Source organism: Octopus bimaculoides, chromosome 3 (assembly GCF_046866305.1).
Source record: "Octopus bimaculoides isolate indiv1 chromosome 3, ASM4686630v1, whole genome shotgun sequence".
In the NCBI taxonomy this organism is placed as follows: Eukaryota; Metazoa; Mollusca; class Cephalopoda; order Octopoda; family Octopodidae; genus Octopus; species Octopus bimaculoides.
The window spans coordinates 21844858-21869277 of NC_142930.1; the positions used below are offsets into that span (position 1 = coordinate 21844858).

Below are 24420 nucleotides of genomic sequence, written 5' to 3' on the forward strand. Positions count from 1 at the left end.
CGTAATTTTTAAAAGAGCAATGAAACCTAGGTAAATAGAATAGATAAGTAGCATGAATTTAGGAAGCCTTTGTACAAGGAAAGATGGCTAAGCTTAGAAAATGAATAAGTATGAATTTAAGACAAAAACTGAATTCAATTGAATTTCATGGAGAGAAACAAGATAAATAATAGAGGACAGACTAAAGCACAAAAAGGTATGAGAAAAATGTTGAGGCCGTAAATAAAAAAAAATCTCTATCTTATCTGCAGCATAATCTTGGAGACTTCGTCGTAGTATGTCAGCGGAGAAGAGATTGAGATAATTTAGAAGGGATTTCTTATTTATATACCCGGAACCTGAAACCTTAAGGAAACTACGATAGAGAGAGAGAGAGAGATAGACGGAGGCATGGCGAGAGAAAGATATATATATAAAGAGAGAGAGAGGGGGACCAGTCAAGCAGCACATCATGCTGGAATTCTTGGGCTGAGACATCAACGCTTAAATCGTAATTTTAAAAGGAGCGATATATATATATATATATATATATATATATATATCAGTGACTTCCAGAGATAGTAGTGTGCATACGTGGAAGATACAGAGGAGCCATAAAAACTACAGATACTCAGGAAATTGATTTTCTCAAATGCTCCATAGGCTCTTTAGAGATAGTGAATAATTTCTGTTACTTATGAGACCAAATTAGTAGTGGAAGAAGATGTACAAAGAGTGTAATATCCAGAATAAGAATAGGATGGATAAAATTCAGGGACCTTTTACCTCTGTTGGCAACGAAAGGATTTTCTTAACAATTGAAAGGAAGATTTTATGATGCAAGTATATGAGAACAGCAAATCTACATGGTAGTGAGACAGTGGCCTTGAATGCAGAAGACGTGCAAAGGCTAGAGAGGAATGACGCTAGTATGATCGGTTGGATGTGTTATGTAAGTATACATGTGTGACAGAGTGATAGTGCATTGGAGAGAAGTTAGACATACGAGAAATTAGATGCAGTATGCAAAAGGGAAGACTGCGTAGTTTAGTCATGTGGTGCAGATGGATGCAAACATCTCCATAAAGAAGTGCCAAGCTCTCGAAGTGGATGGAACTTATGGAACAGGGAGACTAAGGAAGACATGGTATGAACCACTGAAGGATGACCTCAGGACACTGAACCCTTCAGATGAGATGACAAAGGACTGAGATACCTGGAGTCTTACTGTATTCAAGATGACCTATCCTCCACAGCAAAAGTGTTGGCGCCTCTTCCCCTGATGCTGAGGATTAGCTTGCAAGAGTCCTGTACCAGGGTCACCTAAAAATCACTTGCACCACATAAAAGTGCTTGTGCCAGTTCCATGTTAAAAACACCCATCACTGACTGTAAAGTCTTTGGTGTTAGGAAGAGCATCTAGCCATAAAAACCAAGCCAAATCAGATCAAAACCTAGTGCAACTCCCCTGCTTGCCAGCTCTGATCAAACCTTCCAATCCATGCCAGCATGGAAAATGGACATTAAAGGATGATGATGATGATGACGACGATGACGACGAAGACGATGACGACGAAGACGAAGACGACGACGACGACGACGATATACAGGATGCTGTGAATAAAATGGCATCTAAATTACACAAAAAATGAAAATAACACTGACATCTCATTTTAACAGATATATTTACCAAAGTTACATAAACATATCTTCAAATACCAAAGAGTAAATTTATTCAATAAAATCGCCATTGGCTTCAACCTCAGCCTCCAGACAACTTTGGAATCTCCTGCAACTCTTCTGGATAGTCTCCTTGTTTATATTGGGGAATACTGCCATAATCCTTGCCTTCAGTTCATCTTTGGTTTTACAAGGAAATTTGTTGGTCTCTTGCTCAACTGTACCCACACATAATAATCAAGGGGTTCCAGTCTGAGGAGTTAGGTGGCCAGATTAACATCTGGGGTGGGGTGGATGAGGATGTTGAAGAAATTGCCTGACAGCCATGACTAGGTTCTCCAGCTTGTGTAGCATGGTGCAGAGTCCTGTTGCCAGCCGTAGGGTCTTCCTGCAGCCACCCTCTTGACCTAAGGCAACACTACTTCCTCCAGCCATTTGATATAGGCCTTCATGTTGAGTCTGAGGTTGTGATGTTGACTGGATGTTTGATTTTTATCACTGTTGGTACATGTTTTGGGGACACAGCAAACACTCAGATTGACACCTAAACACTCTGAAATGTTCATATTGGAGCTTCTGGTGTGAATGCCAAGCAGTACAGCATGTCATTTCCAGATTTCTGGCAGAGTGAATTGCATCATGGTACTGTTTTTCTCACAGACGGTGTCCAGCTGATCCTACTATATTGTGTAGTCAACAAAATCAAGAACAAACAATGTGCATGCATAAAACTAATAATATAAAATGGTGACAATTTACCATCGGACTCTGTGTGTGTGGGTGTTTGTGTGTGGCGGGGGGTGTCTGTATTTGTCACCCACCACTACTTGACAACTAGTGCTGGTGTCCTTATGTACCCATAACTTAGTGGATTGGCATCAGAGACTGATAGGAGAACCATGCTTAAATAACTATGTACTGGGGATGATTAGTTTGACTAAAGTTCTTCAGGGCAATGCCCCAACATTGCCACAGTCTGATGACTGAAACAAACAAAAGAAAACAAAGAAAAAGATTCTAACCTTCAAATATTAATATAAATCTGACGGTTGAACAATTTATTATTATGTAAGTAAAAAGAAGTTAAAACACAATGAGAGCAGAAAGACAAAAACAATAAATGGATGAGGGACAGAGAAAGAAGAAACCAGTAGAGAGACACCAAAACAAAAAATAGAAATAAAATAAGGCAAAGAAAAAGAGGAAAAGAAGGAAAGGATGAAGAGATTGTAAGATGCCATTTCTATTGTATCATGAAGTAAATGATACAACAATAGTTTTGTTTAGAGTAGTGTTTCCCAACCTATCTTCCCTCAGGCCCCACTGTAACTTTCCAGAAAAATGTATGTCCCACCAGTGTTTGGGAAAGAAATGTTTAGGCGTAGTAAGTTTGTTGCGAAAAAAACGATTTTCACAATACCATGCCCCACAAAAAGAAAAAAAAACCATGATCCCACACTCCACCACAATTTTCCCAGGCCCCACCAGTGGAGTCTATATCCCACATTGGGAATCACTGGTCTAGAGAGTATATGTTTATTATAGAGGGTATATGAAAGTAAAAAGGCAAAAAAGTGTGTCTAAGACAGTGCAGAGTTAAAATTCATTGAAAGCAAGAGAATAGAAAGCAGTCAAATTGGGAGAGGCAGAAATCATTTTTGTGAGGAAACAATGTGAAATGTTGGTGAGATATTACAAGAGGTGTTCATTAAAGATTTCCCCTGACCCACTCCCCCAGGACTGGAGTAAACAAAAATTGGTATAATTATTAGTCCTTCTCTACATAGCCACGAGCAATGGTGACACACTTCTCTCATTGTTTTATGCAGCTGTGAAGAACTTGTTTGTAGAAGTCAGTAGGTTGAGTCTGGAGCCAAGACTTTACCTCGGAAATAAGTTCATCATCTGAAAAGTGCTTCTCCTTCAAAAAAGACTTTATGGTTGGAAAGAGGTGGAAGTAAAAAATAGTGCAAGGCCGGGAGTGTAAGGGGGATGAGGAAGGATTTAATAGCTGCAGAAGTGTGCTTTCATCTGGGTAACATGCACATTATGAACTGGGATATTGTTTTTCTTGCCAAAGGAGCCTGGGAGCAATTGACTCATTCCTGCTTCTGAAAAGGTGTGAGCATCCGGAGAATCTATTGTGTAGACAACTTCTGCATGTGCAAATGGTCGTGAATGATTTTTTTTCCACAGCCCCTACACTTATCTTCCCTTCTTGGGCTAGTTACGAAATAGTTAGGTAGTGATCCTCCAAAATTGCAGCTTCCACTTTATAGATGGTGTTGTCATCAATAACAGAATGTGGTCATCCAGGAATAGGAACAGTTTTCACCAATGTCTGGTCACATTTGAACTGGCAATGCTAGTGCTTGACTACATCATATGATGGTGCATCGTCACCATAAACTTCTTTCATCTCATTGAAGGTCTCTTTTGGTGTACAACCTTTCAAGTATAAGAACCACACAACTGATCTGCATTCAACTGCCTCCATTGTAACACCTTGATCCACTTCAGCAGCCGTAAAAGACGAACAAATACTAGTGGAAAGTTGCAATTTACAATGTGACATGTAGAGACATGTATGATTATACCTCTACAAGTTCCATTTCCTGCAATAACCAGAAGTGGGTCAGGGGAAATCTTTAATGAACACCTTTTGTATGTACATAAGGTTAATTTACTTTTCATGGGGGTGGGGAGAGAGTGAGAAAGATTTTCTAGCTCCTACCCATCTTCTATCACTTTGTGTAGTAAATTAATCTAATACTGTTTGGTATTTAGTGTGATTATGCCTATGTTCATACATGATAAATATGCAAAATCTGAATTTTTCGTTTTTTAATATATTCATACAACAATAAGATTTTTCAACTTTGAATTATATTTTTAAAAGTCTGTGGAGTACCTAACTACTTCTTGTTACATACTAGTGTTACAGCATGCCATTTAAGAACCACCATGTTAAACCCAATTCATCTATCCATATAGAATGCAAAAACATGCATAGACACTTGATCTAGAAAGTTTTGTGGTTGGGGTAGAAAATGTAAGGAAATATAAAAGTCCTAAATATATTATAATTCTGAGAAGAAAAGTTTATGACAAAGCATTTTTGTAGAGTTAGTGAAGCTTAGACAGAAAAGTGTTATAGAGAAAGGTTACTTTAAGTGTAGACAATAAGTTGCAGATGTAGAACAATGACCAGTGCAGTACCTCAGAAGAAACAGAATACAGTGGATCAGTGATAATTAACAGCTCATCAATAAGTGGATTGTTTTTAGTTGATAGTAGAATGTAGTCTGAAAAGTATATTATATGATATAGAGATTGATTTATTACAGTTGAATAGATAAGATGTTTGGCCAAGCATATAAAATTTGTAATTAGATTTAGACTACACCCTTGTCAAAGTTACTCAGGAAACAAATACTAGTTCAGTTTAATGTTAAGAACCTTGATGTAAGACATGGAATCTAACTTGAATTTTCATTCTAATTGCTCCAACAATTCATGCTATTTTCCAGTATTTTATAATTTTACAGTCTACATGAAATAGAAAAGTTGTTGATAAAACTTGTTTATGAAAAAACTTTAGTTGTGCTCTATTAGTAAAACTACCATTCTTTATGGAAGCATTTGTTTTCAATTGATAGTCTTTGTTTTGTTAATCAAAAGTTTTTTCTGGGTTTAAGTTATTGTCTTAATTTTGATCTTTGTTTTAATTATATTTTTGTGTGTTTTCAGTTTGTGGTACTCGAAAACGAGATTTGTTTGAACCTAACGTTCAGAATGGACATAATGCTTTAGATGGTGAATATCCATGGGTTGTGGTGTTACTCAGAGGATCCAGTTTTGTTTGCACTGCCTCATTGATCAGCAAAAAATATGTGCTTACTGCAGCTCACTGTGTAGAGTAAGTACTTTCAGTATATTAATCTCATATGTATATGTAAGCAATATAGGTATATTTTGTATTCTGATCAAACTGCTTCATTCCCATAAGGACACTTATTTATTTATTTAACCCTTTAGCATTTAAGCCGGTGAAAATATTCTACTTGTTTTATGTTCAAACTGGCCCATCCAAGGCTCTCTCACCTTCCCTACAATGGCATTGTAAAAATAAACAATCACATCATTGAAATTTTAATACTACAAAATAAAGCATGATTAATTCAAAACAATGTGAATAAATAATTTACATTATTTACGTTTGATGGATATTTGTCCTCATCTTGTTTGTTAACACAATGTTTCAGCTGATATACCCTCCAGCCTTCATCAGGTGTCTTGGGGAGATTTTCAAATCTGGGTTCTCATTCCTAAGGTATTTTTCGATGTTATTATTATTATTATTATTATTATTATTGGTAGATGGCCCTGCTCGAGTAGGAAGGTAGATAAAACACAAACTCCTTCAGGTAGATGGCCCTGCTCGATATGTAGAAAAGACATAGAAAGAAACTCTATAAGATGTACCCAGTGTAAGCTATGGACACACAAGAGGTGCAGCAATACCAAAGGAAGGCTAACTAGGAAGTTAGTCTTTGTATGTGGCAGATGTTCAGGAGCAATAAACACTGAAAATGTGCAGAAAACAACTTCTGCCACATTCCAGGGAGAAAAACTAGACATAGTTGATAACTTCCGTTAACTAGGTGACCAAGTTAGTAGTGGGGGAGGGTGCGCTGAAAGTGTAGCTGCTAGAATAAGAATAGCCTGGGCAAAGTTCAGAGAGATCTTATCTCTGCTGGTGACAAACAGCCTCTCGCTCAGAGTAAAAGGTAGACTGTATGACGTATGTGTATGAACAGCCATGCTACATGGCAGTGAAACATGAAACATGAAGCCCAGTATACCCATCATGACTACCTGTCTGATAAGGGTACACCAGATACATGCATCACAACCATATATGTACAACATAGTGATCTCATATCAAGATAAACAGCACATTACCTTGCAGGTGGAGCCCAGTTAGAATTTACTTCAGATCAATAAGCCCATCTCACTCAAAAGGTCTCTGAATAAGGGCTGTTTAAGGATGTTGAATGACACACCCATGTTTCCAAAGGTGAATTATCCAAACCCCAAAGAATTCGTCTCAGCACATGGCTATGATGCTCCCCCACTGCTTCTGCTCATGATTAGAGATGCACACATCATCTGCCACCAAGGGACATTCTCAACTGGGTATGGTCAAACAACTCACAAGCAGATCTGTGGTATTGAGCAGAATATTTACTGTAGCCCATAGACCATATGTTACACCAAGACAAAACAATGTACATGATATCACTTCCAATCAGTTAAGTTTAGAAGCCATTAGAGCCACTGCCTGGTACTGAATCAATTATTACTGCTGCTGCTGCTGCTGCTACTACTACTACTACTATTATTATTATTTAGTTTTTAATCTGCATATATGTTACAATCACTCTTGCTCTTGAGTGAATCCTCCATTCATATTAAATTCCTTCCAAGTTCTCTTGTTTTGATTTTCTTATTCAGGTTTTGTCCAATGTACAAAAGCTACTAAATATCTAAATAATGATATTGCTCAAGTATTTAGAGACTACACTAGATTCCTCACCCTTCTGATATACTCCTTCTCAATTTTCATTCTCATTTCTATAATCAGTACTTTGTCAGATTCTAATACATCTAGATACTTATAACTCTCTCTCTTTTTTTCTGTGATTTTATTGACTGGTCATCTAATAATTGGATGCCTTCACTGCTGACTACCTGTCTCTTGTTATGACTAATATTGCACACTTATCTATGCCAAATTCCATACCTATATCTTTGTTGAAGAGCTTTCAATTTGTATTGAGGAATACCTGAGTTGAGATCTACTTTCCATTTCTTCATGCTATAGCTAATTAACTCTCTTATATTATCTGCAATACTGAATATACTCAAACATTCGCTTATGCATGAGTGTGGAATTGTGTCATTGGCTTTCTTATAATCTATCCATGCTATTGTTAAATTTTTCTTTCTACATTTCACTTCTTTTAGAACTGCTTTATCTATGTATAATAGATCATGCATTTCTCTAGCCTTCTTTCTGCCACCTTTCTGCTCTTCTGGTAGTAAATTCTGGCTGTTGAGGTGCCCTTAAAAGCTTTTTCAGAGTATTCCTGTTAACAGCTTCCACACTAATGATAAACAAGTGATTGATTGGTCTATAATTACTTGCTATATTACTCTTGCTCTTGTTTTTCATAATGAGTACTGTTCTCCCTCAAGTCATCCAATTAGGGATGACTCCTCCATTCACGTAATCCTGAAGTTGTTCCCTACTAAGTTTCTTTAACCAGTACCCCAAGTCTCTTCCAACTCAGTATTCTTGCTAGCACTTTATTCAGTAATGCACCAGTTAGTTTTAGATCCGGTTGCTTCTAGCTAGCTACTTCTTCCCTTACTTTCTTTAACCATGCTGCATATCCATTATGCCTTATCTCAAATATCATTCCAGAAACTTCTAGTGTTTTCTGCATTAGGCTTCTCATCTTCAGTATTTTCTTCTACACTTTTTATTAGGTTATAAAATATTCTCTGGTCTATCTCAAAGAATCTGATGTGCTGATGTTGATCTATTCTTTTCTGATATCTGGAAAGATTACCTATGATTTCTATCATATGCTGTTTCAACTCTTCTATGACTATTCCAAACCCTTTTTTTCTCAAGAGAAGATTTAGATCTTGTGTTTCCTAACTTGTTCAGTTTCCAGGCATCTACTCAGATCTTGTCTTAAAAGCTTCACTTTATTTTCTAATCTCCTTTTCCACATTTACTCCTTCCTAATCTTTTCTTGAAGAGTATCTAATCTTCTAGTAACTACTTCTCCTCTTCCTGAAGAGATCAATAAGTTAGTGTCACCTATATTTTTAGTGTCTATCCTACTGATAACAGAATCTACTTTCCTGGTCATATCTACTATTATTATTTTGGTCAGTCTGCCTCTGCACTGAACCACTGCTGAGCCAGAGGCCTTTCTTTAAAGGTCCAGCCACATTTTCATTGTTACCACCAGAGTTTCTCTGCAAACACATGTCTCTCTTAAATTGAGGTAAAGTAATGTTCATCATCATTGTCATCACTACTATTATTATTCGACATCTGATAGTTTCAAGTAAGTTTCAGTTGCATCACTTGCAACACTTTTGTGCCTGCAACATTTTTTTTTTTCAGTCATATGGGGAATATTCTATTGTAGTAGAACGTTTTGTTATGGGGGTTTGGTTTGAGTCTTCTGTTGTATTAGTGTTTGTACTGTGTGCTGTGTGTGTAATGCAAGTTGTCCTCTTCTTCTGGGTATTGAACCTGTGTGGCTCATGTTGTTAGTGTTGTTCATTTTATTGGGTATTACTTTTTGAGTTTATTCCTTTTGTTTTGGGTATAGTGTTCCATTGTAGTGTGCATGTATCCCTTCATTGTAGTCATCATCATCAGTTCATCATTCTTTGTTTTATTTTGTTTTTTTTTTCGTTTTGTTATTCATTTTGCTAGTGACATTAAGATATAGATCTGTATTTATGGCATTAACTTTTTGAGAGAACACTGCTTCTGAACGTGCGTCAAAGCTTCTTTCATATCGCAGTTGCCCGAGACTCACAGGATGAAATTCACCATTATTCTTTTCACTTTTATTCTTTATTCCTTATTTATAACTTTATCACCGGACATCGATCATTATCGTTCCACTGTTTAGAAAGAACGAAGCCTGTTGCTTCTTTTATTAAAGTCATTTAAATTCCACGCATTCAGTGTTTGTTTAGTACACGTCCGTGTGTGGGTTGTATAAACATTATATCCATTGATATATAAGCAAGAAACCAAGAAACAACAATCTTCATATTTATAAAGAATTTGTAGATATGCATATGGGATTAAAAATTTTCTCAGTTTCGCAGTTTTGGTATAGCAGTTCACATGTTCACGGGGAAATGCAAACACATGGACTTCAACATATGTGAACTGTTCACATTTTCATGCACATTTTGCTGTTGCAGCACATCTGAGAGAAGTTATTATGTATATACTTCATATATGAAGGAAAATCTTTCAGTTTCCTGAGATGACTTACATTCAAACATACTTTTCTTTCATTGATTTTGTAGAATCTTAACTCCTGCTCCTTGATGGTTTCAGATTTCATCTATCTTCCCGGGCAGCTATCTTGCTGTCATATGTCAATGATGTTTGTTATTCACTGTGATCCTTTGTTCTTGGCAGCTGCTGTTGTTGTTGTTGCTGCTGTTGCTACTGGTGCTACTGCTGCTGCTACTGCTGCTGCTGCTGTTGTTGTTGTTGTTGTTGTTGTTGTTGTTGTTGTTACAACATTGTTTTTCTTTCTTTTATAGTGGCAACAGCTATAACTCATATTATGTTAGAGTTGGATCCATAAACAAGGGTAAAGGAACACTTTATAAAGTGACTCAAGTATTGGTACACCAGGACTATGAGAGCTACAGATATGGTTATGACATAGCACTTCTTTATGTGAAAAGCGGAATTACATTGACAGATGATGTGCAACCAATTTGTCTTCCAGAAAACCCTGCTCCCTTAGAAAGAGACTACTATATTACTGGTTGGGGTCAAAATGAAAATCGTAAGGAAATAATTTCTATTTAAAATATTTCATTATCCAATTATTTCACATGTTGGTGTGTATGTGCCTGTGTGTCTTATGAGCATGTATATTTTATGCATGTGTGTGCACGTGTGTGCATATGTTGTGGCATATGTGTATGTGTAAGTTTGCATGTATTGTATGTGTATGTGTGTGCATGTGTTTGTAAGCACAGGCATAGCTGTCTGGTTTTGCAGTTTGCCATATGACCACATGACTTCAGGATCACTCTCACTGCATGGTACCTTGGACAAGTGTCTCTTACTGATCTATGATGAGTGAATTTGGAAGATGGAATTGTGCAGAAGCCAATTACATGTCACTTTGCAACCAAATGGTTTTGAGTTCAGTCCCACTGTACAACACCTTGCATCAAATATCTTCTTCTATAACCTCAGATTGACCAAAGCCTTGTAAATAGGTTTGAGACTTAAAAACTAAATCAGCCCTATAATATTTATATAGACATATGTGTGTGTGTGTGTGTGTGTGTGTGCGTGCGTAAATATCACGCTTGGTAAATATCTTTATTTTGCCTGTGAGGATGTGTACATTGAGCAATTGCTTAATTTTGCCAAATAGTTATTTAAAGGTTTGAAGAAGGGGTTAGAATGATACCAAAGCCTTTCCTTCTTCACAGTGTTCCATAAGTCAGCTTTGAAGCACTCAAGGCCTTTTATCTGGGGAGGGCACTTTCGGGATTTAAAGCTGAACTTGTCTGTGGGTGTAGTGGTGGATAGATTCTCAAAGGAGAAGGCAGCCCAGTGCATAAACTTGATGTCACTTTTGGTCTCCTCCATGAGACATGTTAAATAACGTTTCTTTGGTAGTATCTGTATGTTTTTCAATGAGCACAACAGCAGTTGTCTCTCCATTGCAAACTGTTTATCAGACATTTGTGGATCGAACTCAACAGAATCTGGAGCACTTGTACAGTGGGTGAACAAACAAAAGAAAGAAGCACTCTACATATTTAGTAGGAGTTACATACATTGTTATCTAAAACAGTTTGATTAGACTACATGAGACACAAAGTTTTCTCGGCTTCTTACAGAAACATAGCTTATCAGGCTCAGTTGGCCAAATGGAGAGGTCCAAGAAGTCCAAGGTGGCTACTGCAAACTGGGCTGCTATTGTTCAAGGTGGATCGCATGTTATTAGAAGAAATTTAATGAAACATTTGTAATGCAGAATAAATAATGCCAAAAATTTTCCAGTCTTCTGTTTTGATATACTCTTCAAAATTATTTTACAGTATTTCCCAGTATTTGCAACTCCCATGTAAAATATATCATCTACAAATATACTTTGGAATAATGTTGTATGCAAATGTGCTTTGTGAGGATGCATATTATAAAATAAATTTGTGGCTGAGTTTGTACAAATTTATTTTGCAGCATTTAAATTTTAATTGCATCAAGAATTACAGAAACATATTATCATTTTCTTTCAGTTTTCTTTGTCTTGAACAATTAAATAAGTTAACTTTATAATATTAAAGTAATTGTCTTTCTTTCTGTTTTTGCTTAATTTTCAGGTGAAAGAGTATCAATTTTACAAGAAGCCAAAACTGAGATGTTAGAATATCATTCATGCAAAAAGCATTACAATTTTATCACAGAGGCTGTATTATGTAGCAATAACAAAGAATTCTATCAACCATCCTGTTATGTGAGTAATTTACTATTCTCTTATGCAACTTGTATTAAAGAAAGAATTAAGTAATTTGTAATGGACTTCTAATTTTAATGCACATACGAAGAGTTGTTGTTGTTTATCAGTGGGTGTATACATAATGAGTATACAGGACCTGGTCACACCATTCTAGCCCTGGTGGATACCAATGGCAATGTCATCACCACAGAAATTGCCTACCTTGAATGCTGGAAGGAGCACTTCAACCTACCTCTTCATCACCCACCTATCACAATCAGTCCCAAACCATCAATGCAGACACAGCCACAACCAAGGACACTTACAGACTCAATGCTGTCGCCCCTGACAAAGTTAGTGCTGCCTCAAGAAGCTCAACAACTGCAAAATCCCTGGAGTCTTCACTATCACCATGGAGATGTTGAAAGCAGGAGGAGAAAACATAATCTAGTAGCTCACTCACATCATCAACCATGTTTGGGTGTCAGAGTAGCTCCTAAATGATTGGATCCGGAGCATCATTCCTGCCTTCTGGGAATGGAAGAGTGACAAATTCATCTGCAGCATTCAGAGAGGCATCACTTTCCTCTCCATCCCAAGCAAGATATTCGCCAGGATCCTCTTCGACCATGCTCTTCCCACCATTAGAAGCAGATGCCACTCATATCAAGTCAGATTCATGCTAAATTTATCCACCACTGACCATATTTTTTCCCTTCACCTCATTACTGAAATATCTTGGAAGTTCTGCAAAGAGTGCCACCTCTGCATTGCCTTCGTCAACCTCAAAGCAGATATAAAGTGGTCGACCATGCATCCCTCTGGAAAATTCTTCAGTTTGTCCACGTTCCTTCCAAGATTGCTGTCATGTTCCAACAACTCTAGAACAGTGCCAAGAGCTGCATTCAGGTGAATGGGGAGGACTCTGACTGGTTCCCCATTAACAACAGAGTTAGACAGGGCTAACAGATGAGTTATGTGAAGACAATGTTGATACATGTTGACAATGGCTTGGACCCTCCTCCTCTCCATATTGGCCCTGACATCATGAAGTTTGTCAACTCTTTCATCTCCCTGGGATCCACAGTCACCAACAATGGAGACCTGATTCCACAGAGATCAACTACAGATGCAGTCTGACCACTGGGGTCATATACTCCCTATGGAAGCCCCTTTGGCACCACAGCTCCCACAAGATGAAGCTCCACATCAAGAACATGTTAGTCCTCTCCGTTCTCCTCTATGGATCAGAAATGTGGCCCCTCACAAAGACTCTAGCAAAGAGGATCAATGACTTCGATAGCAAAGTCCCGAGAACCATCAAGGACATCAGATGGCGCCATCACATTTCCAACGAAGAACTGCATGTGCACATACATACATAAACACATATATATCATGAACTTCGTAACCTCGATATGAAATAGTTTTTCCCTAGGTTTTTTCGAGTGCATTCAACTTTATCTCACCTCCAAAGATTTGGCTGCTATTTCTAGCACGCCCTACTACTACATAACAGGTATTTGCGATAAAGGATCCGACAAACCTGTTACGTGGTAGCAGGGCGTGCAAGAAATAGCAGCCAAATCTTTCCTTTTCTGGGGGAAAGAAGCCGTTTACGTGTGATTTCAATGTTACATTTGTTGAAAGCATGCAAAATAACCTGGGAAAGAAAAGACCCCACAAAACAAAACTCTGTTGCTGGGAAACTGAGATTCCCAGTAACCCAACGGGTCATGAGTAGTCTAGTATATATATATATATATATATATATATATATATATATATATATATATATATATTAGGTTGGTGCATAATTATTGCGGCTGTTTTTCAATAAATTTTATTTAACAAAAAATTTTAACAAAATGCCAAGCAGAAATTGAAGTAGATGGTGAATATGCTCCGGAATAATCATTCAAAGATGTTTTTGTTAAATATTGATAATATATATGTAAGAAAAAATGGAATTTAAAAGTCCTGGCAGATATCAAGTAGGCACACAATGTAAAGGAATAAGGTTAAATTTTAACGAATAGATATCAGTAAATCCACCAATTTCTCTGCAAGAAGTATGCCCACACCACCGATTTCTCTGCAAGAAGTATGCCCACACCACCGATTTCTCTGCAAGAAGTATGCCCACACCACCGATTTCTCTGCAAGAAGTATGCCCACACCACCGATTTCTCTGCAAGAAGTATGCCCACACCACCGATTTCTCTGCAAGAAGTATGCCCACACCACCGATTTCTCTGCAAGGAGTATGCCCATACCACCTTCCCCGTCGCTGTTACCTTCCCACAAAATTTTATACCTTTGTGTCTTTCCTGTGATGAACCTGGCTGAAGCTCCCCTCCACCTTACTTCTTGGATGCAACATACATCAACATGCCTTTATTCAAGCATCTCCACTATTTCGTTAGACCTACCTTTCAATGTGCCTACATTGGCAGTGCCAACTCTGAAAACTGGAAAAGGGGCATGGGAGGGTGCAAGGGAAGGAGTGATGGTATTCAGCACTTAAAAAGAAGGTTTCAATGATCGTTTGATAACAAACATGTCACATCTGTTGTTCTCACTTTAACTTACCATCATTCAAACATATTGAAAATTGTTCCCCCTGTTGGGAGTGAGTGTAATGTAAGCATTGTAAATATAAGTGTTATGAGTGTTGTAAATATATACGTTATTGCTGAAAACATAAATAGGTCAATGTTTAAATTAAGTAAATGTGCCACTATTGGTTAGTCGATCATATAGAGAGAAAGAGGTAGGTGGTTTGTTAGTTTACTAAGTAACACATCTTCTTTTGGTGCATGCAGTAATGTGGATGATTGCTGCTGGTGGGAAGGGAGGACTTATGCAAGTCTTCTGGTACAGAAGTAAGGCAGAGCCCTGTAGGGGTCTTTGGTATAAGAGAAGAGATTTCCAGTATAGGTGGTGGGTGCGGGAATGGGTGGACACATCACGGACAAACAATGGCCAGCTTCATCTCAGGAAATAGCAGTAAGAAAACACTAGTGAGGCAGATAGAGATTTGAAAGACTTTATCGCTGGGGGAATCATGCCAAGTATGAGAAAGACACAAGTTATAAAGCAAGATGAGAATATTTAGGAATTTTAGAGAGGGAGGGGGAGATTGCTGAGGAAATCATGGCAAAATATGGAAACACATGCTTTATGAAACAGGGAGAGAATATTGCAAAGATTTAAAGGATTGCAAGTTTTGAAAGTCATTTTAAGAATTAAAGAATTATGAATTTTGAAAGTTATTTTAAATCAAAGTACAGCATTTTAGTATCACAAGTTAGATGAATGGAAGATGAGCGATTAAAACTAGAGAAATTTCTTAGCTGGTCATTTCACATGGTATGATTGTGTCAGCAGCAGAGCAAGCAATGTGAAATTTTGGAAAATCATGCGAAGGGTTCTTTATATATATATATATATATATATATATACGAGGGGTGCCCAAAACAAACCGGCATATTGCAATATTATTTTATTCGCTTTAACAAGTTTACATATTACTTTCAAAGTATTTTCCATTTGAAGCAAGGCATCAGTCCAGACACATTTTCCACTATTGGAAGCAGTGCTGGAACTTTTGTGAAATTATGCCTTTTAATGCTTCCATTGTTTTTTTCTCCACCTCTTCCACATCTTCAAATTCCGTAGCACAAGCCTTCGTCATTAGTGAGGACCTTCGAAAATTGGTACAGATCAACTTCCAACTGTTTTTCAGTTCATGACATGCATTCAGTCATGACTGCTTTTGAACTTCCTTGAGCAACAAAGGCACAAATTTCATTTAAACTCTTTTCATTTGCAATTCCTTGCTCAAGATTCATTGGCTAGAGCTCCAAAACAAGTTCGTCAATTGTTCAGTGATGGTCTTCCAAGATCAGTTCATGCATTTTTGCGATCTTTCATTCGTTCGGGAAGTTAATGGTTGCCCTGAACAATGTTGGTCCTCAAACAACAAGTAACCATTCATAAAGCATGAAAACCACTCGTAAACTTCTGTTTTGCTCATGGCAGCATCCGTGCAAGCTGATTGAAGCATGAGCATGACAACTGTTTCGGTTGCCATTTTTCCCAGCAGAAAACAGAATTTCATATAAGCACGCAGTTCTTTCATTTCAGCCACATGATAATACGACCTCACTGGACAACACCAGTCAGCCGACTGATACCTGAGGATCGCATCAAGTGGCTTTTAGCGGCAGAAGCCTGAACTACAATGGGCATGTCTCACGGAGAACGTTTCTGGTTACCCCCTCTTATAGGTAGGTAGGTAGGTAGGTAGATAGATAGATAGATAGATAGATAGATAGATAGATAGATAGATAGATATACGTACACACACATATACACGCACACTCGCACATATATATATCGAGGGGTTGAATAAAATAATGAAAACACAGTGTGTAAATAAGTTTTATTACATAATATGAGGTAGGATCAACTTTGGCATCAATCTCAGCTTTAATACATCAAAACACCGACTTGTACAGATTCTGAATGGCTACTAGGGGAACTCTGAGCCATTCATTAAGAAAAACTTGCTCTAGCTCTTTCACCAACAATGATACAGGGAAGTGGCTCCTTACTTGCTGCTCTAAAATATACTACAAATGTTCAGTTATATTGAGATCTGGTGATTGTGGTCTACTTCACTTTTGTGTTATTCATATAAATTTTGAATAATGCTAGCCTCTGTGAATCAGTACATTATCGCCTGGAAAGATTGCACTACTATCGGGGAACAATGCTTGTGCCATAGGATGGCCATGATCATTTGAACTACTAAAAAAATTCTTTTGCATTAACTCTGCCATGTAGAACAACTAAAGTGACAAGAGAATTCTGCCAAAGGGTTGCCCAAATCATCACATAACTACCTCTGTGCTTCACAGAGGTAGCTATGGGATGGAGTCCAAATAGACCCTCAACCTATCAGGGTTGAGGGTCTATTTGAAATCTATCTGAAAATAAACACATCCCAAAGGACGAAAAATGATTCATGTGAAATTATATTGTTCCACTGAGCTATTGACCTCTTCTGATAGCCTAGACACCACAAATGGTTTTCATGGTCACAGAGTTGACAAGGGAATGGTTTATATCTGTTGTCACTTTTGCTGATGTAACTTGATGACTTTTAAACACACGTTTCAGTATTCTGCAATCCCACTATGTGTGCTTTGCTTCCATCTAGAATTATAATTGCCAGAGATGGTTTTAAATTTTGGAATGCCTACATAGTTTTCTAGACCATACCTCTCAAAATATACAAATCCACAGCATTAGTAACTGAAGTTCCAGTGATCCATACTCTAACAATTTGTCTTCTTTAGACATCAAATAGGTCATGCATTTTAACTTATTTGACCTTCTATTCATGAACTTCTCACCACCTGTCACAAAGCTACCTTCCCAAATACTACTCCTCCTTTAGTTGAGAGTGCATCTGGTTGTAAAAGTCTGTCAATAACCTCCACCCAACCCATGCAAGCATGGAAAAGCGGATCTTAAAATGATGATGATGAATGCAGTAATGGCTTGTATAAATAATGTAATAATTTGTCAGTTTTATGATATCTAAATATTCATAATTTTTTTTTATTCTTTCCTAGGGTGACAGTGGAGGTCCATTACAAACACTCAATGACCATGGTTTTTGGGTAATACATGGTGTTACCAGCTTTGGTATGATAGGCTGTAAAGGAGATATAGCAAAGCCAGGGGCATTTTCTTCTGTTTATCACGGATTAGAATGGATTAAGAAATATGTTTAAACTTCATACAAAATATTTCTTACAACATTCAAAATTATTCTGTACTTAAACTAAACTGATTTCATTAACTGCTTAATCCTGCAATAATTGTCAAAGCTCACCCGATGACTTAAATTTGTATCTCGTTCAATGCTTGCTTCCTTTTAATTCTATAAGTTTTCTTTATTCATTTCTATTCTAAGTTTAAATATACAAGTGTATTCTTTTAATACCTTTAATTTAATCATAAATTTATTAAGTTTTAAATTAAAAGACTGATTTTCACAAAAATACTTTCAAACAAATGTATTCCATTAGCTGAAATAATCATAATGAACATTAACTTTAAAATAAATTAATGTAATTTTGAATTTAGAAACCATGCTATCATGAGACCACACATGTATGCACGCACGTGTACACTCCCTACACACACACGTACACGCACACATATGCCCGCATGCATACACATGCACACACACATGCCTGCACACACATATGCATGCACGCACACACACATGCACACACGCACGCACACACACACAAACACACATACACATCTTTCCAGAAGCTGCAATCACTTATAAATTTTTATAGAAAGTTAAAGAAGTGATTTTAAATTCTCAATCGCATGATAATGCTAATAATATAGTCTGAACAGGATAAACTAACCCTTATTTTGCAGAAAAAAAGTGTAGGTGGTTAGCTGTGGACTCGAACTCACATCCCCATGATTAAGCTAAAACAGTGTCCATAAGCAAAACCAGTTAAATATCTAACACTGTAATTATTTGCTGGTAGCCATGTTTTTTTTTTTGCTTTTGCTCTGCTTTTTGTTTTTTAAGAGGTTTTTTTTTATCTCTTGTCAACTTCGGTTTTAACTTTTATTTTACATAAACTTTTTTAGAATTAATCAATTCACTTGTTATATGATACTTTACATAATTCCTAACATTAAAATTTTTGCGAATTATTTTTAATTATAAATGATTTAAAATCTTATAATAAACATTTGTAATGATTCAAGATCTTTAATAAAACTTAATCAGTGTGATATTTGTGTTTTATCATAGCATTTTATTTCATAACCACTTTTGTCTCAGTGCTAGTCATTTAGAAATTACTTTGTCAATTATTAATACACTATGGTCATTTTTGTTAAGACAAAATGTCAGATTTACAGTGGTTGTCTGGTGACCTGAATATGTGTTGAAGTTCCAAATTATTTTCACATTATTGTTTTCTAAGACAAGTAGATATTCATATCAGTATAGCCTGAACCTATGAGGTGGACATGAATTAGCTTCTGCATTACTTTAGTCCAGGACCTGGACAACCAATGAAGAACCCATGAATATCTGATGCTCTTCTTTCTCAAAAATATTAGGTTGGCAACTAAGTTTCCGCCGGTTTTTAAAATTAAAATTTTTTTAAAGTTTAATAAAAAATAACAACTAATTAATCAATAATGTATTTACCCTTGTTGTTTACAACTTCTTCCCAACGTTCAACAAGATTTTCAATACCTCGTTGGTAGAAATCACCCGATTTCAACACGAAAAATTGATCCAACCAAGCGCTCAATTCTGCATCAGTATTGAATGAAACTCCACGCATAGCATTTGAAAGAGATCAAAAGAGGTGGAAATCTGTTGGTGCCAAATCAGAAGAATACGGAGGGTGTGGCACCACTTCCAAGCCATGCATTTGAATAGCTTCCTTGGTCATATTGGTGATATGAGGGCAGGCATTGTTATGCAGCAGAAGAACTCCATGCTGCCGATTAGGTCTTTTCTCTTGAATAGCTGTGTTGAGTCGTTCCATCTGTTGGTTCTGTTCAAGCAATTCGTAATGGATAATCCCTTCCCAGTTCTGCCATATGCACAACATCATTTTACGCGGATGAAGATCTTGTTTCACACACGGTGTTGCTTGTTTACCGGGGCTAAGCTGTTCCTTAAGCTGCTTCATATTGATGTACAGGCAACATTTTTCGTCGCCAGTAGTGATTCAGTAAAGAAATCGTTGCTTGTGTCCATGAGTTGAGCGGTGACGAGCAAGCAAACCAACAGAGACTGTGGTTCGTTGATTTTTGTTGTTACTTAAAGCATACAGAACCCATGCTCCATACTTCTGAGCCTTTCTCATCGAGTGAAGATGCTTCTTTATAGCAGTGTGGGAACATTCCATTTTCTCTGCCAGTTCCCATGTCATTTGACAAGAATTTTCTTGCAAAAGTTGATTTAATCGTTCTTCATCGAACTCAACTGGACAGCCAGAATGAAGTGTGTTTTTGAGGTCAAAATTTCCATTTTTGAACTTGGCATACCAATCACAAGTGGTTCTTTCAGCTATGGCACCCTCTCCATACACAGTACAAATGTTGCGAGCAGCTTTTGTGGCATTCGAACCTTGATTAAAAGCAAAAAGAAGGAGGTGTCGAAAACGCTCGTTTTTCTTAACTTGATATTCCATTTTAATGATCTGAAAATAAACAAAAATTAATTAAAATTAACTAGAAAAAAAACAATATAGATTCCAAAATGATTCAAAAATAGAATTCTTGATAAAAATAGATTCCAAAATTTGAAAACGCAATAAATTCCAAAATTTAAAAAAGCAGCGAGAACTCAGTTGCCAACCCAATAGAAGTTTCACAGCCCTTCTACTGCATTATTTTACAAAGGTATTTTCTTTGTTTGTTTGTTTTTTTTACCAAGGTCTGTCTATTGTTATTATGAGAGGAACAGATCATATCATTTTGTGAAGGAATAAATGTTAATGTCTACGAACAAGGCTACCAGAAATGTCCAGTTTTGGACATTGTGTTTTAAATTTTGTAAATCTGATAAAATTTAAATTAGTCACACATCAAAAATTATCTTGATTTATGATCAATTTAAGACCCTACATGAATTCAGATAGATAGTTCCCAAACTGAAAGTTCTGTCCACAAACCAACCTTCAGAAAACTATAGCTTCCTTAATTATATTGAATTACTAATTTTTGTTTCTTCTCAAATTAGAAAGATAGACTAGTTGATACATTTCAGTTACAATTTAGACTGATCTTATTGTAGGAAAACATGTGGATCAAAACAGCCTGAATGTTTATGGAAAATGTCATTGTTTAAATTGTAAAACAAGTCATATTCTCTTCTATTGGTGGTTTTACTCGAAGGAGATATTTGCGAAGTGTATTACTTTTGAATACTGTCCTGGTGTCATATGGGCCGCGTATCTTTTCTATCTTTTCGGAGAGGCCTCCGCATGGGGTAGACAGACTGTGAACAGTTTATCGGTTTCATCTTCTCTTTTCTTCGTAATTGGAGTGGAGAGTATGCTTTTGGAGTAGTTGTTGCTTAATAGATTGTTACTGAGTTTGATCAATTGTAAATAATGTACATAATTCCTGATCTCTTAAATATAGAACTGTATTAAAATAATATTCATTCCATGATGTGATTTTTATTGACGAAAATAGACCAATATTTCTCAAGATTTCACTTTAACTTATAAAAGGTTGATAGTAACAATAGAGACATTAGTCTCTCTCTATCACCTTTTAACAAAATTATTTATTAGGAAACAGTAGAACAATTAACAACATAATAAAAATAAGTTTTATTTTGGTGATGCTTGGCTTTACAAATCCTGTGTCATACAGCCTGGTAGCTGCTGGTTAACCTGTAATCAGCATCTTGAGATTAAGAGCTTTGTTGAGGAGCAAGTTGTTGTCACATAGAAGGCATCATGCTAAAGATGTTTAGAAAACGCGCGAAGCGTTTTAAGTACTGGTTTACTACGCATGCGCATTCGAGGGGCTTCCGGGAAGGCAAGTCCCTTGCGCATGTGTAGACTGCACTTCCTTAATGGCGGCCATAATTTCGTGCCACTACAGTGACTCTCCCCCCACCCACCCCCGAGTGCGTAGCACGAACAAGGAGGAGATTGTAGTGGGCGCCTGAAACAAGATGCGGCTATAGATACACAATGAAAATGAAAAAAATTGTTAATACAGAGAATAGAAATACCCAACAATGTAATACAATGCACATGGAAAATAATATTCCAGCTGCACAAGTCAAGTTCAGCTCGGTAAGTGTTGTTGGCTGTAAAAAAATTTTTTTCTACTTACATCACTGCATTTCCTTTATTACTTGTGATTGATGCAGTGACGCAAGAAATTTCTATGAGTGTTCAGCACTAATAGGGAAAAACACAGTTTGAGCCCTTTTTACAAAAGGAAAGCTGAAAATGCAATAATGTACAATTAGTCAAATATAAATTGTCTTGGAGAGTTTCTTGGGCCAGTGCACTGTACGGCCAGACCTAGTAACATAGGGTTCACTTGTGGTAGTTCTCAATGACGAAGGTGGAGTTGTCACAGGTGTATGTGTTGGTGATGGTGTTGATAAAGGTATATGCAAAGGTTGAAAGGGGGGGCATGTCAATATTGTCAACGGAAGATGTAGTTTTATCAAAATACGCTTTCTTCAGACGGTCGACAGACACGGTCTCCGTATGACCATTAGCGTCTATTTAAAAAAAATTGGGTGTGCGAGAGAGCACACGAAAGGGTCCTTTATAAGGAGAAACAAGGGGTCCTCTAAAAGAATCATCCCTAACAAACACATGTGACCAAGAATCAATGTCTGATGGCACTTTAGAAGATGGAGATTGTTGCCGGGAACTCATAGTAGGAAGGTTAGAAAAATAATCTCGTAATCGAGTGACATAAGACGCTGGATTTGGAGGCTGTGATTTGTCTGGTACCAACATCGTACCAGGCAATGTCAGTGTGGTACCATACAATAATTCTGCTGCAGAAAAACCAAGGTCTGCTTTAACCGCAGTCCGGCATCCAAGTAGGACAACAGGAAGAAATTCAGTCCATGACTGTGGATTGGGCGAGGTGCGCAATGCAGCCTTTAGTTTGCCTATGAAAACGCTCCACCATCCCATTAGAAGCGGGATGGCAGCTGGTGGTGCGTATATGATGCACCCCCAGGATTCGCGATAACTCACGAAATAATGCTGCTTTAAACTGTCGACCACGATCCGTAGTCAAGCTGGACGGTACGCCGAATCTAGAAACCCAACCAGAAACGAAAGCTCGTGCAACATTCTCAGAAGTAATATCTGATATAGGAATGGCTTCTGGCCAGCGGGAGAAAACGATCAACACAGGTTAAGAGATATGAGAACCCGCGACTCACAGGCCATGGTCCAACCAAATCAAGGTGAACATGGCGAAAACGGCCCTCTGGAGAATGAAAGTGTCCAAGAGGGGCACAAACGTGCCTATGGACTTTCGCACTATAGCACTTCATGCAAGAGCGTGCCCAAGTGGTAATTGATCGCCGCATGTTGGGCCAGAAAAACCGAGCAGTGACAAGTTTTACTGTTGCAGAGATGCCCAGATGTGATAAGGAATGAAGGGCATCAAAAACAGAACGTTGATGGTTCTCAGGTACTAAAGGCCTAGGAGAACCGGTGGATGTGTCACACAATATAGTGCCTTCTAACGAAGGGAGCGGAAGATAGGCAAATTTACAATTGTTGAATTTTGGCGAAGTTAAATCTAACTTCGACAAAAGAGGTTGGTCCTGCGAAATAGCAAGTAAATCAATTGTTGCAGGAGAGGAAATAGAACTGACAGGAAGTCTCGAAAGAGCATCAACAGGGATGTTCTCCTTCCCTGGCACATGACGAATGTCACCTGTAAACTGTGAAATATAGTCCAGGTGACGGTAGCACAAGGAGAGAGTTTGTCTGTTTTAGAAAACAGAGTGAACGTAAGGGGCTTGTGATCAGTATAAATCACAAACTCCTGTCCCTCGAGCTGGTGCTGAAAATGCCGAATCGACAGATAGATCGCTAATAATTCACGATCAAAAGTACTATATCTGCGTTCGGCAGGCTGCAATTGGCAAGAAAAGAAAACCAAAGGTTGCGTTTGATTATCTACGGTGTGCTGCAAAGCAGTACCAACCGCAGAATCTGAAGCATCCACAGACAAAGAGAGCGGAGCATCAGGAGCCGGATGTGCAAGAACATGCAAATTCCTAATTGGATAACGATCTGGGACCGTTACAGCATTGAGTCGCCAATAGACTCCCACCGGACGAAAATCAGAATCACCTTTACGCGCCAAATGAAGGGGAGATGCCCATGGGCTGGTGGAAGGGCGTATCAGGCCGAGTTGAAGCATGTGTTCAAACTCGGCCTTAGCCGTCTTAAGGCGGTCCGGTGCCAGACGTCGTGGGCGCGAAAAAACAGGCGGCCCAGTTGTTTTGATATAATGGAAGGTGGAATGAGCGGGCTTTGCCGGCTTAAAAGTTATGTCCATCAGCTCGTGAAAGGAAGCTAGAAGCGAATGAAAAACATCTCCAGCAGTGGCAATAAAAAACGCTGGGCTTAGAGTTGAGTTAGTAGAGCTATTTGCCGGCGTAAAGAGGGGTGTTGAATCATCGACAAGCCTCCGACGCCGAGCATCTACCAACAAGTTAAAATGATTTAAAAAGTCCGCACCCAAAATAGGATGCGGAATGTCAGCTATGACAAAAACCCATTGAAAATCTCTACGAAGACCAATGTCTAGGCGTAGAGAAAGCTGACTAAATGTATTTATCGGGGAGGAATCAATTGCATGCAATACTATAAGCGAA

At 37.7% G+C, this 24420-nt stretch overlaps 1 protein-coding gene across 1 annotated transcript in view; it reads left to right on the top strand.

Annotated features, from left to right (window-relative positions):
- LOC106878182 (chymotrypsin-like elastase family member 2A) overlaps window positions 1–18803 on the top strand; it is a 56284-nt gene extending 37481 nt beyond the window's left edge. Inside the window, exons 11-14 of the mRNA XM_089348675.1 lie at window positions 5410–5578; window positions 10039–10289; window positions 11848–11981; window positions 17609–18803. Coding sequence (XP_089204801.1) covers window positions 5410–5578; window positions 10039–10289; window positions 11848–11981; window positions 17609–17770 — 716 coding nt within the window. The 3' untranslated portion in view covers window positions 17771–18803. The remainder of the gene's footprint in view (window positions 1–5409; window positions 5579–10038; window positions 10290–11847; window positions 11982–17608) is intronic.
- Window positions 18804–24420: the final 5617 nt, after the last annotated feature.